This window comes from Pararge aegeria, chromosome 4 (assembly GCF_905163445.1).
Source record: "Pararge aegeria chromosome 4, ilParAegt1.1, whole genome shotgun sequence".
Classification (NCBI taxonomy): domain Eukaryota; kingdom Metazoa; phylum Arthropoda; class Insecta; order Lepidoptera; family Nymphalidae; genus Pararge; species Pararge aegeria.
In genome coordinates this window covers 2408520-2432568 of record NC_053183.1, presented here as the reverse complement: position 1 = coordinate 2432568, position 24049 = coordinate 2408520, and the positions used below count along the sequence as shown (strand labels likewise).

At 35.1% G+C, this 24049-nt stretch overlaps 1 protein-coding gene across 1 annotated transcript in view; it reads right to left on the bottom strand.

Moving 5' to 3' along the window:
* Positions 1–22416, bottom strand: part of LOC120637685 (cysteine-rich venom protein latisemin-like) — a 37910-nt gene extending 15494 nt beyond the window's left edge. The window contains exons 1-3 of the mRNA XM_039909632.1: positions 22232–22416; positions 20551–20688; positions 11133–11220 (exon numbers count right to left, since the gene is read on the bottom strand). Coding sequence (XP_039765566.1) covers positions 11133–11220; positions 20551–20688; positions 22232–22416 — 411 coding nt within the window. The remainder of the gene's footprint in view (positions 1–11132; positions 11221–20550; positions 20689–22231) is intronic.
* Positions 22417–24049: the final 1633 nt, after the last annotated feature.

The window sequence follows — 24049 nt, the reverse complement described above, 5'->3', positions numbered from 1 at the left end:
TTTTTTAGGTTATACTTCCTTTGGCGAGAGTAAATTTTTATGATGCGCGTGTTAGGAAATAGAGAATTACAGCACTTTATCTATGATTATATTAAATATATCGACAAATCGTAGTTTGTATACTCATTGATAATGTATTGAAAATAGAATAATGGAGTTTAGTAGACTGTCAAAGAAAAGTATAGGGTCTATGGCGGGAGACGCGAGTTTGACAAGATAGATTGGCGGGAAAGAAAAGTTAGCACGGATTTAAATTAATGAATTTATTCAGAAAAGGAGATTAAGTAAAGTAGTGTGGATAGAACGATACAAATTGGGAATAGATGATTTATAATGGAAACGATATACTAAAGGAAATATTGTTGTGACGAAACAAGAGTCGTATGTATTGGTGATGGAGTTGAGATAAGTTGTTGGTACTATGTTGGTACCTGATGTTGCATCAGATAAGTATACCTCTTATATCCTTTGGGTTATTCATATATGGAGCCCTAGCATTATTTTATACAGATAGTAGCAGAGGTTGATGTAGCAGAGGTTGATCTATACAAACAACTTGTTCCAAAAGTCCTGATGTTATAAGTGATCATAGTAGTTATGTTTGACCTGTCTTATGTGTCTTGTATCAAAGGGCCTAGCGTTATACCATATGACAATGTTGTAATTGTGTTTATAAGTCTTGTTTTAATTGATTGAATAAAAGAGCAACGGTAGAGTTTCTTGCCAGGGGTCTTCTCTGCCGAAGACAGCATTCCGAACTGGTAGTGGAGTCATGTAAAGGTAACAAGTAATATGAATTATAGAGAAGCTTAATATACAGTATTAAAGTCAGTCCAGTTGTTTTATTTCACTCCTTGGGAAGTCAGGTTTATAGAGTACAGACCCACAACACTGCTCTAAAGCAGGTTGGTGGGCTTTAATGATGTCTTTTATAAAATGAATACTTTAATAGGAAGGAAGAATAATAGTCATGAGAATAAATAATTAATGCTAAGAAACTAGATATTTACCTTCAATAATACTGTTAATTAATGAAAGATCTAAGTGCCGTCCTGAACATTGTTAGTATTGAAGTTAATAAGTGAATACCTTGTCCTTCCATCTTTTATATTTTTTTAGTACGCGTCACAAAAAACCGACACCATGAAGTTAGCTACAGTTAATATTTTAGTTTTTCTAAAAAAGGTTTGACAGTTGACTTTCAATAATTCATAATTTAATTTTTAGTGTTGTTTTCTCTACAAACGTGGAATAAAGCGTAAGATACAATTATTGAAAATATTTTTATCTTGTTACGCCAAAGAAATATAACTTGTACGTACATGCGTTAGAAGTTTTTTAAAATCTATTGTTTCTTTTTGTGTTTTGTTTTTTTGTGTGCAATAAAGAATTTAATAATAAAAATGAGATAATAATATATATAATTCTTGAAAAGGCACGTATTGTGAGGGGGTTCCACAACTCGGCTTGGGTACTCAAAAGCCCCGCAAACGGAGGAGTGTTTTTTTTAATGATTTTTTTATAGTGTTTTTTCTATAATTTCACTGTTGAAAATTTAAAAAAAAGTCTATAAGTAAATTATAGGCATAATAATAAGTATTTTATTATCGTCATGTGCCCATTACCTTAGGGGTAGGTGAAAACCCTCATGTTCTGTGTAATTACACCGGCAACCACGTCCTGCAAATATCAGCATAATATATTTATTTGGCTAACTGCCATGCATCCAAGCATTTTCTCAATACGCGTTTGTTTGCCTGAAAGAGATTGCTAGTTAGCGCAAAGGCCGTTCAAGCTTGTATCTTATCCAACTTTGTATTTTAATCTATCAAGATTCCCTGCACTAAAGCAAAGTTTGACGACCTCCCTGGCGCCATGGTGAGCGTTGTGAATTTGTGAGCAAGGAGTCTCGGGTTGTATCCCGGCATAGACTATTTGGGAATTTATTATTTCTGAATTTTCTCTGGTCTGGTCTGGTGGAAGGCTTTGGCTGCGACCATCCTACCGACAAAGACATGCTGCTAAGCGTTTTAGTGTTCCAGTGCGATGTCGCGTAGAAACCGATTATGACTACCATACTCCCAATAACTCGATTTATTTTTTTCTCTTTTGTCAATAAAGTAATTCCAAAGTAATTGAATAACTAGATTCAGCCCGCGACTTCGTCTGCGTGGACTGGGTGTAAAGCTTCGCTCTTTAACAATTTATAATTTTACCACGGGTACTATTTAAGAGATCGGTATGGAAAGTACATGTCCTTTTCCATAGCATAGGCGACATGCATGATGCATACAAAATTTCAAAGCTGCCTGCCACAGCTTATCTCGTAAACACTTTTCAATTTTCCCTCGGGAACTACTTAAGAAATCGGGATAAACGGTAGCCAATGTTCTTTCCCATGTCAAAGGCTACATTCTTGCCAAATTTCATCTAAATCCGTTCAGTCGTTTTTGCGTATTCGAGTAACAAGCATCCATTCTTTCACATTTATAATATTAGTAGGATTAAATCTCACTTTTAAAATTTTATTTAGCCGTCCAAATATTCATTTACACTTTAAAAACAATCATACACCAATAAAATAGTCTTACGTTTTAATTTCTTATGATTCTTCTAAGTTCGTGTAGCTGTCGATTCTTCTAACTTAGTGTATTCATTCATTCGTGTAGGTAGTACTTGTACTTCCCCATACGAGTTTTGCCAAAAAAAAGCTTTACAACTAGAACAAACTACAAACAAACAGTGTTGCAATACAGTGCAAATGTACAAAAATCGATACTTACGCGCTTGCTTACAATTTACTTTTTAATAAACCCACTCTGTAAATTCATTTCGTAATATTCGTCTCGCGTTGAGAGCGGAGTAATCCTGTTAATGAATTCGCCCTTTCAAATATCAGAGGCGCATTGAAAGAACACCGCTCAAATGTCAAAGGGTGAGGATTCCACAAAATTCCCTTTCAGGAAAATGTCATAATTAACCTACGTTAATGAAGATAACATTTCACGATTACCTCTATAAACTATGCCAATTTTCAAATCGTGGAGTATGTATGACAAAGCCTAAAATACTCTCGAGCTTTCACGAATTGAAAGTCAAAGGCTCTATTCGACAGCCGATTGGCGCAGTGGGCAGCCCTGCTTTCTGAGTGCTGTGGGTTCAATCCCCACAACTGGAAAATGTTTGTGTGATGAACATGAATGTTTTTCAGTGGGCGTTTATTTGTGTATTATAAGTTTTTATGTATATTATTCATAAAATGAGTTATCAGTCATCTTAATAACCATAACACAAGATACGCTTACGTTGGGGCTGGATAACCATGTGTGTTTTATCGTAGTTTACAGAACAGCGAGACAAAGTAAGCGGTGGCATCCTTATGTGATTGATATTCCATAAACACGCACGAAACGTTTTTTATCCACGTTTCTAATACGTACTGCTAAGATGTGGAACGCCCTGCCGGCATCTGTGTTTCCTGCCACGTATAATTTGAGCCTTCAAGGCAAGAGTGAATAGGCTTTTTCTAGGCAAGCGTGATCAAACCTAGACCTCAACATTGCTTTCTTACAGCATGATTGTCGTCAAGCGCTGGCCTATCTATCTATCTATATATATAAAAGAGAAAGTGTGTGGGTATGTTCCGTATAGGACCCGAAACGGCTGGACCGATTTCAATGAAACTTTCTGGGAATCTCCGGATTGACCTGGCGAGTAATCCTGTAAAGTTTGGTGACGATCGGAGCACTCCTATTTTTGAACTGTCAAACTGTCAAATACAGCTTTTATTTACTATGATGATATTCTATTGTTGGGTGTACATGGGTGTAGATAATGATCTTCACCCGCTCGAGAAGAGAATAGAAGAGAATGAATACGGAGAGAAATAAATGATTTAATATATTATGAGACTTAAATTAAAAATTTAATGATGTAAGTTTATTGTTTAAATAAAATAAAGCAAAATCTAGCCCAGCGAAGCGGGCTGGGTACGCTAGTCGTTAATAAAAAAAAAGTAGTATATTTATTATTTATTTATCAATAAAAAAACTCTTGTGACAATATAAAGCTTTATTTTGTTCCCTAATCTCAAGTACCTACTAGTGTAATTGTTTGCAAAATTCTTGTTACTTTGGATACCAAGAGCTTAAACAACGCTCATCATTCTGCGGTTAGCACAGCTCCGCCGCAAAATAATTTCATTTATTGCAATTGGCTGCTCGTTCTTAGTTATCTTCCCTTAGTCGCCACGTATGAAACCCGGAGGGGTGGTGACAACTCAGTGGCACGCATAGAGGGTATGTACAGGGTTTGCAGATGTTATAAAATGAAGAAAATCTCCAGAACGAGGTATAAAAAACTAAAGGATAGGCATTGTTAGAGTTATAAGAAGCCTACGCGTACTTATTTATAACTCGTACTGGTGTTTTTCATTTTTAATCATCTGCATACCCTGTGCATGCCCTCTATGCACGCCACTGTGACAACTGTGTACTGATCTGGCGTCACCACACGGCATTCGTCTCCACATGCCACTTTATTTTTATAAATTTAAAATGCATATAATAATTTTCGGAACCCGCAGGATTTTAACCTGTAACTCTCTGTCAATCACGGCCTGAGCGCTTTGAGCACAAAGCTACGGATCTCCGTATGCATTTTAAATTTATAAAATTGATATTTTCTCTAAGTGTAGGTAAAAACACTATAAAAATATAAGATTAGGTCACTCTATATTTAAAAATTACAGACGGAGACTAGTGTTCAGTATTCTTGATAATAATAAAAAGTTATAATTATTCAGAACTTAGTATTTAAATTACAAAGTATATCAAGAAATATGTTTGCTATGCAAGTAAGTAGGTATAGCTTCATATATATCTATATGTAGGTATATATTCATAGCAGAGTATGAAAAATATGCAATACTAGCTGTTGCCCGCGACTTCGTCTGCATTTAATTTTGTTTTTAAAGTATTCCGTATCGCTAAGCCTTAAATGAGGGGTTTGCTGCTGTCCGCTGATGAGTTCTGTCCTCTATCTCCAACCACATTCATCAGATCTATACAAAGTTTAGGCAAAATTAAACACAACAGTACAAAAATAATTATTTAAATCGGTTATAATTTGTCAAAAACTTTCATCCCCTCTCCCAAAAGAACCGAGCTTAATGTCGGGATAAAAAGTATTCTATATTACTTCTTACACTTCAAAGAATATGTGTACAAAGTTTCATGAGGATCGGTTAAGTAGTTCTTGCGTGAAAGCGTAACAGGCAAACTTACATTGGCTTTTATAATATTAGTAGGTATTAAGCAGACTTCTGACGTTTTTTGCACGCGAGGTCAAATACTAATTCTCATTAACACAAGTATGATTAGATGCAATATTTTGCAGTTTCCTGCATTCCATATCTTAATATATATAAATCTCCTGTCACGATGTTTGTCCTCGATGGACTCCTAAACTACTTAACCGATTTAAAATTAAATTGGTACACCGTGAGCAGTCTGGTCCAACTTAAGAGATAGGATAGCTTAGATCTTTAATTATAGTCGCAATTTTATTTTATTTCAAATTATTTGTCTGTAATTAATTGGCAGTCACATGTTATATATATATACTACTATACTCATTTAAAGCTTAGCGATACTGAATACTTTAAAAACAAAATCAAACGCAGACGAAGTCGCGGGCAACAGCTAGTAATATATAAGTATTAGGTACCTAGGCGAAAGAAGGAGTCCGACTTTACTTTCTATTATTTTAAGTTATAATATCATTGTTTTCTATCATCGAAATCCAATTAAAAAGCTGAATCTAGACTAGATGCTTATTTTTACACATCCCAAACGCGGATGGGTAAAAACCTTGATGAACCTTGATGATAAAACGCTTGATGGTTACTTAAGACGATGTTTTCCATCACTATATTTTAAATGTACGGAAGAGAATAATTTAAGTAAGTAACACGATTATACACGTATAATATTTTACACGTTCCATCAATGATTTAATAAATAACTAGCCAGCTCCTTATTCACCTTACTCATAGTCGTAAACTCTCCTCTTTTAGTATTTTAATTTGTCCTTTAACTTTGCGTCCAAATAGCATGCAGTTAAGAGAAGATTTCTCTACAAGTTAGCTCTTGACTACAATCTCACCTGGTGGTAAGTGATTATGCAGTCTAAGATTGTAGCGGACATACCCTTAAAGGTAGTAAGACAGTTGTATTAAGCCCATGCCCCTAATCGGTTTCTATGCGACATCGTACCGAAATGCTAAAACGCTAATTTCAGAAATTATAATTCCGAAATTGCATTTTCGAATCCCGGCAGTGTCCACCAAATTGAAACCACAACGATAGAGGCAATTGTAAAAACGTCAAACCTTTACAAGGAAGGCCGAAGTTATCACCACTTGAACACAGAACAAAAAACTATTTAAAAAAAAAGCTTTGCGCTTTTATGCTCCTCCCGTGACCTCATTGCATGTCACTCCTACCTGCATCGTCACCTACTCGTACATACATGGATTGTACTATGCAGCAGTAACTACGGACGAAGCCGCAGGGCACAGCTAATTAATAAATAAAAGCTTGTGTAAAATATATCTTTTAAACTAAATGTATCGCTCCTTGTGACTGCAGCAGGTGAGATTGCAGTTAACTTGTAAATAAATATAATTAAAAAAACCTTTTTTTTTTTTTTTTTTTTATATTTATAGACGAGCGCTTGACTGCAATCACACCTGATGGTAAGCGATGATGCAGCCTAAGGTGGAGCGCGCTTGCCTAGAAGATGCCTATTCACTCTTGATTTGAAGGTACTAATGTTGTAAGAACTGGGGAAAATGGAAGCTGGAAGAGCATTCCAGATCCTAGCGGTGCGAATTAGAAACGAAGATGCGAAGCGCTTCGTACGCGTCCGCGGTATATCGACCACGTAGGGATGCAGATCCTTCCGGTGCCTCGCGGTTCGATGGTAAAAAGGCGAGGGGGGAACTAGATCAAATAGTTCTTGAGCACACTCTCCGAAATATATCCTATAGAATACCGAAAGGCAGGCAACCTTGCGACGATGTTCCAAACTCTTAAGTTTTTTATTGGCTAGGTCACCGATGAGCCTTCTAGCACGGCGATCAACCGAATCCAGGTCATCAAGCTGATACTTGGCAGAGCCATCCCATAAATGGGAACAGTACTCCATGCACGATCGAACTTGAGCTTGGTACAAGGTAAGAAGCTGTTCAGGCGTGAAGTACCGCTTGACCTTATTGAGGATGCCAAGTTTCTTGGCACCTCAAATAATATGCAGTTAAAACCTTGTTTTTAACTGCATATTATTTGGACGCATAGTCTTATAGATAATGAAAACTTTAAATACCAAAGGAGGGGAGTTTACGTCTATGAGTAAGATAAAAAAGAGCTGGCTAGTTATTTATAAAACCATTGATGGAACGAGTATGAATAACTGTGCTTTACAAGCCTTTCAGAGGCTTAGCACGAATTTATTTCCGTCCGCCATCAACGCAAAGATAACGCGGCCCCTCTATAAATAGAAACGGCCTTATAAAAGTGGTTTATCAAAAGAAACTTGTTCGCTATGAGGCGAAGTTTCAATGGCTTGCCCTCGAAGGGCGGGTTGAAATCCGTGTGGTTAGAATTTTTGCACATCCCTACTAATATTATAAATGTCAACGTAAGTTTGTTTGTTACGCTTTTACGCCAAAACTACTTAACCGATCCTCGTAAAACTTTGTACACATATTCTTGGAAGTGTTAGAAGTAATATAGGATACTTTTTATTCCGACATTAAGCTCGGTTCCTTTGGGAGAGGGGATGAAAGTGTTTGACGAATTTACACCATAACTCCGACACAAATTATAACCGATTTTAATAATTCTTTTTGTACTGATTAATTTTGCCTAAACTGTGGTTGGAGATAGAGGACAGAATTCCTCAGCGGACAGCAGCAAACCCCTCATTTAAGGCTCAGCGATATTGAATACTTGAACTTTTTTAGAACTACAATTAAATATAATGCCACATCAAAAAACTAAATCAAACGCAGACGAAGTCGCGGGCAACAGCTAGTTTACTATACTATATATAAATAAATTATCTAAATTGCTGTCATGAATTACAAAAGCTTGCCTCTTGGTTATAGTTCTTCAATCTGCCAACAGATGATTGGCTAACTGATGATGCAGTCTGAGATGGTAGCGGTCGATCCTGTTAGGGTTATGTTAGTAATACTGAACCCGTAGTCTGCTAAACCACTTGCAGGCACATCTTTGACCGTACCGTGGTAACTAGCTATGGCCGAAGCCTCCCACACGACCAGGCCATATTACAAAGTAGGTAAGTATCCGTGCCACGGATCGAAATCGGGACCTCTCACTTATAAGTCATAGTCAAAGTCAAAGTCAAAAATATCTTTATTCAAGTAGGCCCATAGGTGGCACTTTTGATGCGTACATAAGAATTACACGGCCGAATGTCAACTGCTCATAAGGTTTTCCTCACATGTATAACGTACGTTATAACGTAGAAAATAATAATGTATAAACTATACACTACTACGTATGGACTACGTATAATACATGTAGTATGTAGCGCATGTGGCGATGCGTCGCCACGGCATGTATCGCCACTCCAACAATCAGGTTTACCCTCTTCTATAGATGTTTCACATCAATATTTGAAGAGGCTCTCGTACCAAAAAATATATTTCAAATCGGTTATAAATGAGTTCTGATCTAAAAGACATAATAATACAACTGAATTGAGAACGTACTACTTTTCTGTAATTCGATAAAAAAAATAAGACCACAACGCTTACAGCTACGCAAGGTCTACTAAGTCGCCAAGTGCTCATCAATTCAAATAGGTACAAAGACGGGAATAAAATGTTAATCTTATTGCCCTTATCCGATTGAAACTCCCCTGTTTTCACATTAGGGCTACAATTAAGGGATTCAAAGGAAACCAAGTGCGAAGGTCACGTTTATTGGGTCAAGGATGCGACCCTATTTAAGTCCACGTTTCTGAATAACAAGGGCGTCGTTACAAAGGGAAGTTACAAGGTAAGTTCACCGTTTACGTGCCAGATGAGCTTTTCAAGCTGTTTGTTTATAAACTAGCTTATGCTCGTGACCTCGTCCGCGTGGAATTAATGATGCCCCGTGGAACAAGGTATTTACCCGGTCTCATATTGCGGAAATGTTAATCACCTTAAAGGTTGAGTCAAAGGTTGATTTTACCCGGCTGAGTTTGCTGTAGGTTTCTTAGTAGACCAACGCGTTTTTGCATCCCCAGCTAAGTTTGTTGTAGGCATGTCGTAGGCTTTTCCACAGACCAGGGCTTGCTTGTAGCCCCCGCTAAGTTTGTTGGAGGCATTTGTAGGCGCCTTCGTAGACCAGGTCGTGCTTATAGCCCTGGCTACGTTTTTTGACGACACGTTGTAGGCGTCTTCGTAGACCAGGGCGAGCTTGTAGCCCCCGGCTAAGTTTGTTGGAATTTGGAGGCATGCTCTGAGCTTCTTCGTAGACCAGGGCTTGCTTGTAGGCTAAGTTTGTTGGTGACATGGTGTAGGCGTCTTCGTAGACCCGAGCGTGCTTGTAGCCTCCGCTAAGTTTGTTGGAGGCATGCTCTGAGCTTCTTCGTAGACCAGCGCATGCTTGCAGCCCCCGGCTAAGTTGGTTGGAGGCATGCTGTAAGCTTCTTCGTAGATCAGGGCGTGTAGCCGTCGAAAAACATTACTTTTTAAAACACGAATGTGGTAATCATCGTAACCTCATAATAAAAGGACAAAGTTCGTATTAACGCTTCATAAGTGACTGTGTAAGGCCAATTTGAATAGAGACATTTTCATTTTAATTTTTAAAGTGAAACGGGTATTTTATTGCGAATATGTTTAAAATGAAAAAAATTTAATATAGAGGAAGCCTAGATTGAACCGAAAATAAACTACTTTGTCTTTTGCCATTTTTAATATATTTGACGTTTAAGTAAGTATTTTTTCAAGAAATCGCATATACACAAAGACACATTTGCTACTAGATGCCGAATAGAAATTTGTTCCATACCACCGACATTAAATCTTTCGCTTACTTCTTACGATGAATACCTAAAGGTCACAATTACTTGAGTTCTTAGCGCAAGATAGCAGAGCTATAGTTGTTCTACGCAAAAATGCACCTTAAAACTTTAAGACACCTAAATGATAGTTGTTTCTGGGACATTTGCACTTTTACTTAAAAGTTTCTAAGTAGATTTCATTCAAAAAGATCATTGTGATAATATGATCACAATTTACGACTTAAACAACAATGGTCATAAACCTTAATTACCAATAGTATTTTTTTTATGAGGGAAATTACACTGAAATATGTTATGAGGACAGCCACTGGAATGAAAAATTCGAGGGCTTTTCCTAAACTGTAGTCTTTACCTAGGAAAAATTATTTTTGTACCTAGATTTTCTACCTACAATAACAAAATCGGCAAAACAACTATACAGAGTTTTGCACTACCGACTTTGCCGTTGGGAAATACACTCTTAACCTCCACCTATTTCTATTATTTATTTATATATATATATATATATAAAAGGCAAAGGTGACTGACTGATCTATCAACGCACCAATCCGCTAATACGCTCTAACCACTTGACGGATCGGGCTGAAATTTTGCATCCATATAGTTATTACACATTGTAATAACTATCTGTATGCAAAATTTATGCATCCGCACAAATTTTGGAAGGATTTTTGAAAATTCCAACCCTAAGAGGTTTTAATGGGGGACGAAAGTTTGTACAAAATCCTTCATTTATCAATTTATTTTATTATTTTTTTCAAATTAATTCCATGAAACTTTGATATTAGGTTTTCGTTTAAAATTAAAGAAATACGTGTCTCACATATTTTAAAAATTCCACCTCCAGAAAGAGGGATGAAAATTTATGTGAAAGTTTCAGATTTTTTAGTAATTTACGTTCATATTTTGCTATTCGCAGCAAAACATTTTTTTAAACCTTTGTAGTTAAAAATTACCAAATCAAAAATTCAACTTAACGTTAGTGAAGCCGCGGGCAAAAGCTAGTCGTGTTTAATTTAATTGCTTACCCTTTGTAAAAGCTTGGGTCTGTTGTCAAGCTGCTCGGGCTCGTTGTCCTCTTTGTTGGAATTGTTGTTGTTGTTCCATGAAGTCCTCCTAAAAATAACTTGATATTAGATTTGGTTTTACGAGGTTCATCCAGTTGTTTCGCTTTGCATTTATTTTTCTTTATTGTTAATCAAGGGTGTTACAAGTTTGGCTTATCTATGTGAGTGTGTCTGTGCATCGTAGCTCTTGAACGGATGAAGGTAAGTAAGTTGGGAGTTTTCCTTGATTTTTTTTAATGAAAATCGGTCCATCTTGGCCGCTACAAAATGGCACATTACATATTTTTTCCCGACTTCCTCAATATGGGTATCAAATGAAAGAGCTTGAGTATTAGAGTACTAAACACTATGCCAAATTACAAATCCAAGATGGCCACCACAATAAAATTTAGTAATTAAATATAGAAAAGTTCTATTATATAGTATAAAGAACTACGTATTGGATAAAAAATGGGTTGTCTGTAAAGTCAGTTTACTGACGATAGTTGAACGTTGCAAAGTCATAAGAAAATACTGATAGAATGGTTGCAAAAGAAAATTTTAATTTTATTTGTTTGATATATATTTTGTATGGATATAGAGAAGGATGGAAAATGGAAATTACATTTGAATTGATCAAGTTATATTTATTTGTACGCATAACTACATAAATAATAACTAAAAATACTACGACAATACACACATCGCCATCTAGCCCAAAAGTAAGCATAGCTTTGGTCATGGGTACTAAGATGACTGATGAATATTTGTATGAACATAAATACTCATAATATACATATAAACACCCAGACAGACACTGAAAAAAATTCATGTTCATCACACAAACATGTTACAGATGTGGGAACCGGACCCACGGCCATTTACTCAGAAAGCAGAGTCGGCCGTGAAATATGTATATGTGCTAAATAAGTAACAAACACACTTTCGCATTTACAATATTAGTATATACGAAGCAGATATCGTGAATCATAATTCACGCTTGAATACGTGTTTGTTAAGTAAGTCTAGACAGAAAACTTAAATTTTATTATTTCATCGTCGTAAACAAACTACATAACTCGAACGCTATGACGCTAAGATTTAGAAATGGGCGACAAAATAAAAATATTTTATAAGATGCTTAAGCATAAACTACTTTAACGCTCTAAATCACTTTAGTGGGCTTCATAAAGAAGCTTAATTCTGTTTACTTGAATAGCCATTAGATGTGGGATTAAGGCATGTATATTGTATAAACTAGCGTCTTCCAGTTACCATACTCAAAGGGTTCTTCCGATATTGTAGCGCCCATATTTAATATTAGTATAAATATTAGTATAAGTTTAACTTCTTTAATCTAAGAAATAGTAGTAAGAAGCAGAGATTTTTGCGACTACCGCCATACATAAGTCATTAAGAGATAAATTTAAAGATTTCGAAATAATGACTGTATAATCAGAACAAATTTGAAAATTTAATGTATGTTCATAAATGCATTTCTAAATTTAAGAAAAAATGTGACTGCAATAATTTAAACATTAGAAGTAAAAATTAACTTACTAGGTTAAATAAAATTCATAATTTGTTTAAAGGAAATGGTATAAAATTCAACAATAAACTACCCATTGACATCTTGGAGATGTTTCTTAAAAAGTTCAAAGTTTTTATTAAACGTAAGGTTATATAAAAGTCCTATTATAGAGAAAAGGACTACTTAATCGATTAAAAGTTTGTTTGTGACCTATTCCTCTAACCGGGTTGCTCTTCTAATAATTTTAAATGACATTGTGAGATTATGATGACAAAAAAAAAAACACCCGGCTAAGTTTTTGAACCCCCGTAGCTTTAGTTTTAAGTTTACGAAAATGGTTAACGCCATCATCTCACTACAGAGTAATTCTCATGTAATGTACGCATACGGCCTACTCTATTAAAGATATTATTTGAGTTTGACTTTGACTTTAAGCATGTATGATGCGTTTTGGTTTGAAGAGCGTGGTTGCCAGTTTAATTACAGGTACCTACATGAAAGTTGAAACATGAGTCTTAACACCAACGCCTTAGGTTATGGACACAGGGCTGCACTTTGTGGAAGGAAGTGTTCGTTGCACGTCCTGCGAAGTATTGCTCTGGTTATGGGCGATGATTTTTCTTTTACCATCAGGCGGGCTATCTGCTCGATCCTTCAATTAAAATGATAAACGACGAAGACACCGGAAGGTATCTTTACATCGTTCGAGTTCATGTAGGACTGTGGTGCATCGATAATGCAGTCGAATCAAATACTCAATGTCATGAACATAAATATCTGGCAAATATGAATGAATAGTTATCAAAAGTTTAATTATTTACCCACTTTATAAATTAACTATAACAAATACGATATAAAAGCACAAAAGATACAATAATAGTAAGAGAACTGGCAAAGTATCACGTATCTCACGACAGGTTTGCGACAGGCGTAAATCTCGCGATCATTGCTGTTCAACGTAACTTTTGCATACAAAAAATTCAAAAGTGACTTTTGACAGCAAAGATTGCAAGATGTCGCAAGCTTGTCATGAGATACGTAATCACACTGCAGTAACTTACTGGCGAAGGTTTGTTTATTTCTGACTGCATTATTCTTTGACTGCATATTACTTCATGAATTTATTGCGGGTGAAGCCCTTGGACATATTATATTAGTGACAGGTAGATTTAATTTAATTTTATTTTTTACTGTGCTCCGCAGTTTTATCCGCGATAATTAAGGCTCGTAGCGTTATTGAAATTAAGTTATTCAAGCTTTAATTTACCGGAATTTTTCTGATATCCGTTTAACATAATTTCTTTTACTGGTTTATTGATTGAACGATAAAAAGTAACTTCTATACATACGGTAAATTGCGTTCGTAACGGATTTTTTACAAAGTTTACCAGAACCTGTAAGTTGAAGAGTGCGATCTACACGCGGTTCGGACTGAAAGTTCAGTAATACAGTGTTACCCTATTTGCATGCGAACTATATTAGCGTGTCCGGAAATAGACCTTATACCCCCTTTCCCCCTTGAAGGGGGGCGTGCGTGTTCAGTTAATAGTGTGATAAGGTTTTGAAGGGTAGAAAAGCGAAAGATTGTATAGTCTCATTATACTTTCATTAAAATTATACGGTGTTAATTCCATACTAACGTTGACTAATCAAATGAATAAGATTATATGGTTGCGATGAGCAACCTTATTAAATATGCAAATACGACATACCATATCCCTAGATTCAAATTCAGAATTTGATACGGAAAAGTTCCTGAGGTAGAGTTTTGCCGCTTTTTGCATTTCTTTTCATTTCATCTTTTCCTGTCCATGTCCTTTACTTTTTGTGGTGCTCAAATAATAATTAAGTATAAACTTACAATTTCTGCCCGATAGGCTAGCAAGAAAAAGCATTTATTATGCATATCTATCAATAACAAAAAAGTATTCTTACTTACTGACTCGCTCACTGAATTTTAATAAAGAATACAATGATTGAGTTAGTAAGCATTTCCAATCTTCCTTCTTTATTTATGGATAAAAATTATCCCATGTATTTCTATCCAAAGAGTACACCAATCGAAAGAAATAACAAAACAAGTATAATATCAAAATTAATCATAGATAAGTAGATAGGTAGATGGATAGATTTTATAATTTAGCAGAGATGCACTACGAGCTATCTACAAATGCCTACGAATTTGTGTTGTGCTGTAGAACGTAGGCTCGCACGCTACATTTGCTTTGCCGTTGTAGCACACGATAATGCTACAACAGTCTACGAGTAATTAATAGTCAAATAATTTTCTTTGTGAGAGGCTTCGGCCCTAGATAATGAACTCAAGATTAATTAGTAAAGCTTAGTTTAATAAGTAGTAGTTTAGAAGTAAGCGAAGTAGATTTTTTACTGTTTACACTGTTTTTGTAGCTATACTTCGTTTGGCGCGTTAGGGAAAAATTATGAGAGTAAATTTGCGATGCACTCGCAAATCAATTGATTCAATACAACTACAAAAATCTCAGATTTAAATTTTCCACTGCTGGTCATAGGTCTTTTGTAGGGAGTTCCAAATACCACGGTTTTGTGCCGATCTATTGTCATGTGTCCACCTGATCGGTGGTTTACCAACGGAGCTTTTACCGGTGCGAGGATGCCACTACATCTTCGCGTTTGTTGAGTGAGTGTAGCGTAGGTTGTCTAATAATTAGATAACTAGATAATGCGTTATCCTTAACCTTTCAAATAAATAAGAGGCTGACTGTGCCTCTTTGTCGCTCGTTCCGCGTTCTCGCTTGCACTTCAAGCCTTGAATGGAACGCCTCAGAGCGAGGTAACGCCTTATACTTCATGTTTTTTTGTGCGTGCAGCCGGCTTCATCGAATTATAAGACGTTGTCACGTCAAAATATCTTGTTACACCAAAGAAGTATTACTTCTGACGCATATGTACACACACGTTGTTTTTTGACAAATGATTATTATTATTACAATGAATGACATACGGACAGAGAAATGCCGTCAAGCAATTTTGCGTTCCGGTACGATGCCACGTAGAAACCGATAAGGATTAAGGGTTTCTGATCACTGCCATATCCTCAAACAATCATGAATTGAAAAAAAACCAATCGCTGCAAACTTAAACTGCATCATCACTTACCATCAGGTTAGATTGCAGTCAAGGGCTAACTTGTTGTGATAAATGAATGCTAATTTAGCCAACTAATTTAGTCTTAGAGCCATAAAAATTACAAGATACCACCTGGTGTTTAATGGCCTCATCTGTGGTAATGCAAGCAACGTTCTTGGCAGCATTCCAGCAGGCATGATACGAGTATGTACAGAAATTAGTTTTGGTATATTTTAGGATCACCATGCTGAGAAATTATATTATCCCGCATTTTATTAGCATTTTTTTTTTTAAATAATAAACAAAAATTTCTTTACAAAAAACTTTGTAAGAGGCTGGTACAATATCGTTTACACATCCAAATAAGCTTCATCAAATGCAATATTTTTTTCACAACTATTTAGTGGTTTCTACGTGGCATCGCACCGGAATGCTAAATCGCTTAGCGGCTCATCTTAGTCGGTAGGATGGTAACCAGCCAAGGCCAGAACCTCCCACCAGACCAGAGAAAATCTCAAATTATAAATTCACAAACTTCCCCTGCCGAGGCCCGAACCTGGAACTTAAACCCACAGCGCTTACCGCTGCACCAGGGGGAGGGGGAATTGTCGATTTAATATGTTACAACTGGTTTTGATAGTGCGATGGAGTTGATGGTACCTAATGACTATATACCCCCGGAGCTAATTTACATTACACACTGAATTTAGTTGCAATATAAGTTAGAGGAATTTCGAACTCTACCCCCGAAAGTGAAGCCTAACCACTGAACTATCACTGCTTCGTATTAAAATTGTTTCATTTAATTAATTATTGCATTGATTGAATAACTTATTTATACTTATAATAAAATTGTAACTGGAAGATTTCTGTACATTTAATATATTTTGAAAATTTTAACCGGGGGATACTTTATAATCGATACTGAAAAACAGATTTTATTTAATTTTTGTCTGTCTGTCTGTCTTTTATGAATTTTTAATCAACTTTACCACATAGCTCCGTTAAATTTGAACCGATTTTAATAATTCTTTCCTTTTCAAATCAAGCATGTATTGTCTAATTTTAATGGACATCTGATAAATATTGTCGGAGATAAAGGACATACCTCTGACAATACAGATAACAGCAAGTCGCAAGGCATATGGTACAATCAAATGCATGCGTACCATCCTACTAATATTATAAATACGAAAGAAATAAAATAATATAAATATTAAGTTTGATTATATACTTGCAAATTAATTTTTAAATTTGTCAAACTGAACATATCGCTTAGAAGTTGCGACAGCTATAGTACGTACGGTGACGACGGGCCGCAAATAACATAGTTTGGAAATAAAACTGGACCTGGTAGGTAGCGCTGCAATTAGTTTCGAGGTTTTTTTAAGATATTAAAACGATTTGGTGCAGACGAAGTTGCGCGGGTCAGCTAGTCTCAAATATTGATCTTCAATACCAGTGTTGCCAAACAATTAAAGGTTAAAATATTAAGTCTGAATTTGAAGTGTAAATATAAAGTTTGAATACGACTGTACCCTGTAAACCCTATCACCATTTCGCGGAGTCATAAAATCCGAATTCCGAATTAACTGTTGATTTCACACTACTCAGTAATATCTAACGAAACAAAGTCAAAAGGTTTAAGTATTTCCATCAAGAAGTAAGAACCCCAAAAAATAATTAATAAACAATATTATTTCAGTCATTTCACTATTATGAAAATACTTTTTTTTTTACGAAGCATTGAACTATTTAAGACGCTTCTTTAATTCAAACTTTTTAGATGGTATTCTTTTATATTATGAGATGCATCGATAGTGAAACATCGAAACGTCATGTGCTCATTTTGTCACTGAGAAATGTATAAGAAAGAGCGAAGGAGAAAGAGAGATTACACGTGGAATATTTTAATTGTTACGTTGTAAGATCCAACGCTTCAAAAATGCGGCCGCTATGTTTTAATTTCCAGTTCGTTAATTTAACTTCTTTCGTTTATATGTCAGGTTGCGGTTGCCGTTGCTGTCTTTGGCAATATATTTAATTTTTAGTTTAACATTACTCATATAATAGAAAGAAACAGATTGGCTACCGTTGTTACTGCTACTTTTTCAAAAAAGGTTTCATTTAAATGTATTTACAAATAAAATATCAAATACGGTAAATATCCTTTGTAACTCCGTAAAACTATTTATTTTTGCTTTTTTAGGATAGATCCTATAATAGGATAAAGGAGTCTACACATCAAAACTGCCGACTGTGCTGACACAATCGTTATTTCCTGGTGACTTGTAACGAAATAAACTAAAAAAATAACCGAAGATTTCGGACGTTGCTGATTTTATGCCAGCAACTAATTTATGAAAATTGTAACGAGATGCTGGAGAATTGTACCTGCTAACCCGGCGAACCTGTTTGCAGGCTTCGTGTATATACTCCTTAATAAAAGTAGTAGGTATACGATTACGTTAGCGCAGCGCCTTAATGCCTTGCGTGATTTTCTTACTTACTTTAACATTTACCTTCGTAATCTTGACCTTTCATCAGTCGATCGCAGGCGTTTGTCGCTGTGCGCTGCTGTGTTAATAGATTACAATGTTTAAAGTATTATTACGTTATGGTACTGATTTAATCGCGACTACGGTTAGTAGATTAGTTAATTTTATTGAACGAGCGAAGTGAGGTCATACGTAGGTCGTTAAAGGAAAATAAAGAACCGGTCTTTTAATTTCTGAAAACGTGCCTGTTCACGAGAAGTGCTCAAGTCGTTTGGAAAAATGAGTATACCACTGAAGAAGTTAAATAAGTGCGCAAAACAATACGTTCGCTAGCTGTGTTATTCCTGAAGGAATAACTGCAAATTATACGGAAAGTATTGAGTCGCGGGCACGGTCTTTATCTAACTATATACATTCCAAAACACCGAAGTTTAATAATTAACAAACCAAGGAAAAGGCTCACCGGAATATAAGTGGAAAGCATTGCCTTAAACAGAACAACGCTTCAAAGGGCTGTGAGACATGCCCTGTGTTAATAAGCCTGAGGCGTGAGAACTAAGCATGATTGTAATACTGTTCCGGACAAATTCTGTCACAAAAAAACCTTACTACTTATAATGCAATTGTGCTCTCTACTGGAACAAGCGATTTTCAAAATCCTGGGCTTATGTGATACGAGTATATACACGTACACCGCAGTCCAATATAAACTGTGTCAATAATAAACTATCTTTGGTACTAAACGGTTTTTTCTATTGTCCGCCGTTACCTACCGACATACCAGCTTATCATATTGCAGTGCAATTAATGTAAGTACGTATGTAATTTAGTGGGAGTTTGAATGTCGTGCTATCCTCGAAGATTAATGTTAATGATATGCGGTGAAGAACAATTTTTATCTACTACGTATCTAATGTATTTGATTGTATAAATTATAATACTGCATTGTTTAAAATAGTTTGGTAAATAAACAATATTTTTTTGTGATAATGATGTCAAAGCATAACATGTTTACTGCGGGTGATCTTTAGGAGATACACATATGCCACCAAGGACTTTTTTATCGGTCTTTTTAAGATATTCAATTCGGTAGTGCATCAATTTGATTTATATCCTAAGGTTTGCAATGTTAGCGCAAAAAAATATGTTTATCACGACATCACATTACTAATCTCTTTTCTCTGCGACTTCGTTTTATCCTACTAATATTATAAATGTCAATGTAAGTTTGTTTGTTACGCTTTCACGCAAAAACTGCTTAAACGATCCTCATGAAACTCTGTACACATATTATGACGAATTTTTGGAGAGGGCATGAAAGTGTTTGACGATTTTACACCATAACTCCGACAAATTATAACCTATTTAAATAATTATTTTTGTACTTTAGAGTTTATAATATGTGTTTAATTTTGCCCAAACTGTGTAGATCTGATGAATGTGGTTGGAGATAGAGGACAGAACTCCTCAGCGGACCGCAGCAAACCCCTCATTTAAGCTTAGCTATACTGAATACTTTAATTTTTTTTAGAACTACAACTAAATTGAATGCCACATCAAAAATCAAAATCAAAAGCAGACGAAGTCGCGGGCAACAGCTATTAATATTATAAATGTGAAAGTGTGGATGTTTGTTACTTAAAATCATGCAAAAGCGGCTGAACGAATTTAGATGAAATTTGTCATGCATTTACTTTGACATGGAATAGAATACAGGCTTTTATCCCGGGAAATAAGTGAGTTCCCTCGGGAATAAAAACCACGCGAACGAAGTCGCGGGTATCGGCTAGTAATTAATAAATAATTGGTTTGGTTTTTTTCCTTTTGTATCATTTTGTATATTTAGTTTCTCTTTTCTTTACTTCATTTTCTTTTCGTGTTACAGTTCCCATCCTCATTTAGCGTCGACTAGAATAGTTACCAAGCATCATATTTGTATCTAATACCTTAGGCGATTATCATATGTCAATGTATTACAATTGATTCAGTTGGTGTTGCTTTGATTAAAAAAATAAATAGTTTGTCAAGAAAATGCCAACTGGCATCCCATGGATTGGAAGAGAAGACCTGGTGGGCTATTGATAAGATGGGAGGACGACATCGCGTAAGTTATATTTAACTTTATTATGTTTAGCCAGTAAGATACTCAATTGTAAGGAAAATAAATAAAGCTTTATTATTATTTATTAATATAAAGAAAAGATAAAGTAGAAAGGTTTGCGCTAGAATAACCGAATAAACCTGTGATAAGCACGGCTCCTACCTGTCATGGCGCAGGAGTGCAGGAGCAACCTTCTTCTTGAGGTTGGCGAGCGCCGTGAGCTCCTCGCGCTTGCGGGATGGGGGCGGAGCCCCGCATAGTGTCAGCAGCGGCGTAGGCGTGGGCTGCGTCCGCAGCAACCTTATAACAAAATAACAATAATTACAAATAGTCAACATCTCCAAAAACTTAACAATTATTCATTGTAAAGCCAACATCTCCTGAGGATCTACGAAACATGCGGAGGGAACCTTGCCGAAGGACGATGATGATGAAGATGATGATGATGAAATAATTTTTTTTTTTTTTCATTTTTTTTTTAATTTAATAATTTTCATTATTCATTGTAATTTCTAATTAAATTTTAATTTTTTATTTTGTCTTTTAATTTTATATTTTTGACATGCCATTTGAATAAATTTATACTGTAACTTTAATTTTTAATTCGATATTGTATATTAAGTAATACTAATTGTTGTTTTAAATAAAAAAAATATTATATTATTATTATAAATAAATAAACTACGACAATGCACACATCGCAAGCTAGCCCCAAAGTAAGCGTAGCTTGTTTTACGGGTACTGAGATGACTGATGATTGTTGTTGATTGTTGCTGATTTTCCAGTTGCGGGAATCGAACCCACAGCCATCGGCCGTCGAATTATAAAGAAAAAGACGGACAAAAAAAAATTTTCGTTTATGCTACCGTTCAAATTTTAGTAAATGCACTTTATAAAAAACTCATAAATCCCTTTTTTACTAATATAAATTTGTAAGAGTATTAGAATATTTTTTCTTAAAACGAATCAACCGAATTTTACACAAATGTTCTGTTTAAGACTAGACTTTTCGTTCCTTTCCTTTTAGTGTAAAGTTTAATTTGAATTGTAATGAAAATAATAAAAACACGCTGACATAAAGAAAATTCTTTTTATTTGGCTTGTATTTATTTATCTTATCACACTTTCTTTGCTTGGATTTTTAATACAAATTTAACACTGAAAAGTTAGAAAAAACACTATTGAGTTTCATCTTTTTAAGTTTTAAATAGTTTGTCAACAATATAATATAGACTCCATATTTTCTTAAGTCTTATTTATTGTAAACAATCTTTTAATTAATTTTAGGGATAAACATCGTTTTGAAAATATTAAAAGCATGCATTTTTAAAGAAAATCTTGTTTTAATTTATTTGTGTTTATTTATTTCAACAAATTTATTTTTCTTCAATTTTTTAAATATACTTTACACTAAAATGTCATGAAAAGATTGTTTACACTATAAAACAATTAAAAAAATAGACTTCACGTGTTTAATATCTGGCATTAAGCATATAAGCAAACGTATATGTTCTTTATCTTTTACAGGATTAAGAACATATTCCTAACCAGAATAAATAATTAAATAAATAAATGAAAACTTTACTAACCACATTTTTTTCCATAAACAAAACAATAAAACAAACAAGTCAAGCATCAAAAAACTTAGCTAAGTAAAAACTACGTTTATTGTATGCAAATGGTCACATAATGGGCGCTTTGTTGCAGTATTTAGGAAATGCAACGCTGATTTTCAGGTGGAAACCATTAGGTAATGCCACGGAAACGCAGCGTGCATAAAATAAAGGATCTTTCGAAAAACCGCAAAAATTTTAGCAAAACATTGATTCAGAGGCGAACGTACCTTTTAGAGGCCGGTGTCCGTTTCGACAGCAAAGTATAGTCGTAGAGGTTAGAGCTTGACGGGTTGTGGTTGAAAGTAGGCGCGGGAGGATAATAAATTTCATCATCCCTGTAGTTGTTATTCACTAGCATGGATTTTAGTGGCAGTAATTCGACACTGTCGTCGGTACGTCGTGGCGCCGTCATAGCGCGGACATCGTGTGTCCTCGCCGGCTGCTTGCAGCCTACTGAAGTCTGAAACGTTGTGCTGAAACTGTGTGGCCTTGAAAACGCTGCAGCGGACCGGGACGGGCCGCTGAGATGAGACAGTCGTAGATGTGGTACACGCGAGACTTCTTTTGTTTCTAATTAATGAGGTTTTTGTTGGGAAGAAGAAAGCATCGAGCGATTTTTGACCGAGAACTTTTAAAAATTGACATATCTTATATATTAGAAAGAAACAGAACAAGTGCACGTCACGGGTATTGTAGGGGTTCAGAGTTGTCCATATTCCAACTCCAACCAATGCCAAATGTAATTTGAACTCAGTTTTCCGGACTATAATTTTTTTCCACTATTTAATCCAATTTCGAAAATATACTTTTGTGTAAATTTAAACAATATACTAAAACACATTTACAAATAGTGATAAGAACACAATTAAATGTATTGATGAATTTGTTGTTTATTTATTGTGTTAAGTTGTGAAATTATGTTTATTACAGCCTAAACCCTTTTCACTCTGAGAGGAGACCCGTGCCCTGAAGTGGGTCGGTAATTGGTTGAAAATGATGATGAAGATAAAAGTGGGCCCACTTGAAACTTATTTCAATTTTATAATTAATACATCATTTAATAGAATCCCTACCCTTATAAATGTCAAAGTAAGTTTGTTTGTTACGCCTTCACGCAAAAAATACTTAACCGATCCTCATGAAACTTTGTACACATATTTTTGAAAGAGTTAGAAGTACATTCAGATCCACACAAAGTTTGGGTAAAATTAAAAACATATTATAACCTCTGTAGTACAAAAGTTATTATTTAAATCGGTTATAATTTGTCGGAGTTATGGTGTAAAAGTTTTTTTTTTTTTTTTATTTAATTATTATAATATTATTATTTTTTTTTACTTTATATACTTAAAATTAAGGATAAATATGAAACTATGTAAATGTATGAAGAAATAAAAGGCTTTTTTTTTTTTTTTTTTTTATTTATTATTATTTATTATGGTGTAAAATCGTCAAACACTTTCATCCCCTCTCCCAGTCCAAGTCCTCATAAATGTGGCAGCAATTATTTATTCAGTATCGCTAAGCATTAAATGAGGGGTTTGCTGCTGACCGCTGAGGAGTTCTGTCTGCTATCTCTTAATGTCGGGATAAAAAGTATCCTATATTACTTCTAATACTTCCATAAGAATATGTGTACAAAGTTCCATGAGGATCGGTTAAGTAGTTTTTGCGTGAAAGCGTAACAAACAAACTTACATTGACATTTATAATATTAGTAGGGAAATAGGGATAGGGATAGGGATGTATATTTCTTTACTAGCTGTGCTCTACCATTTGACCCTTAGCATACCTACTGCTGCAGTAAATCAGCTAACTAACGTAAAGATTATTTTAATCGGCAGTACCAAATAAACCAACATAGAAGCAAACTGTTCAGCTTTATGGCATTAAGTTCAGATAGTAAATATACAGATGCAAATTCTTAAAACATATTTCAACAATCGGTATTTATTCTTGCACAATTTTTTTTTCATATTTCAACAATCGGTATTTATTCTTGCACAAAGCTTCAAATTTCAATCACCCATAGACCTAGTCTATTC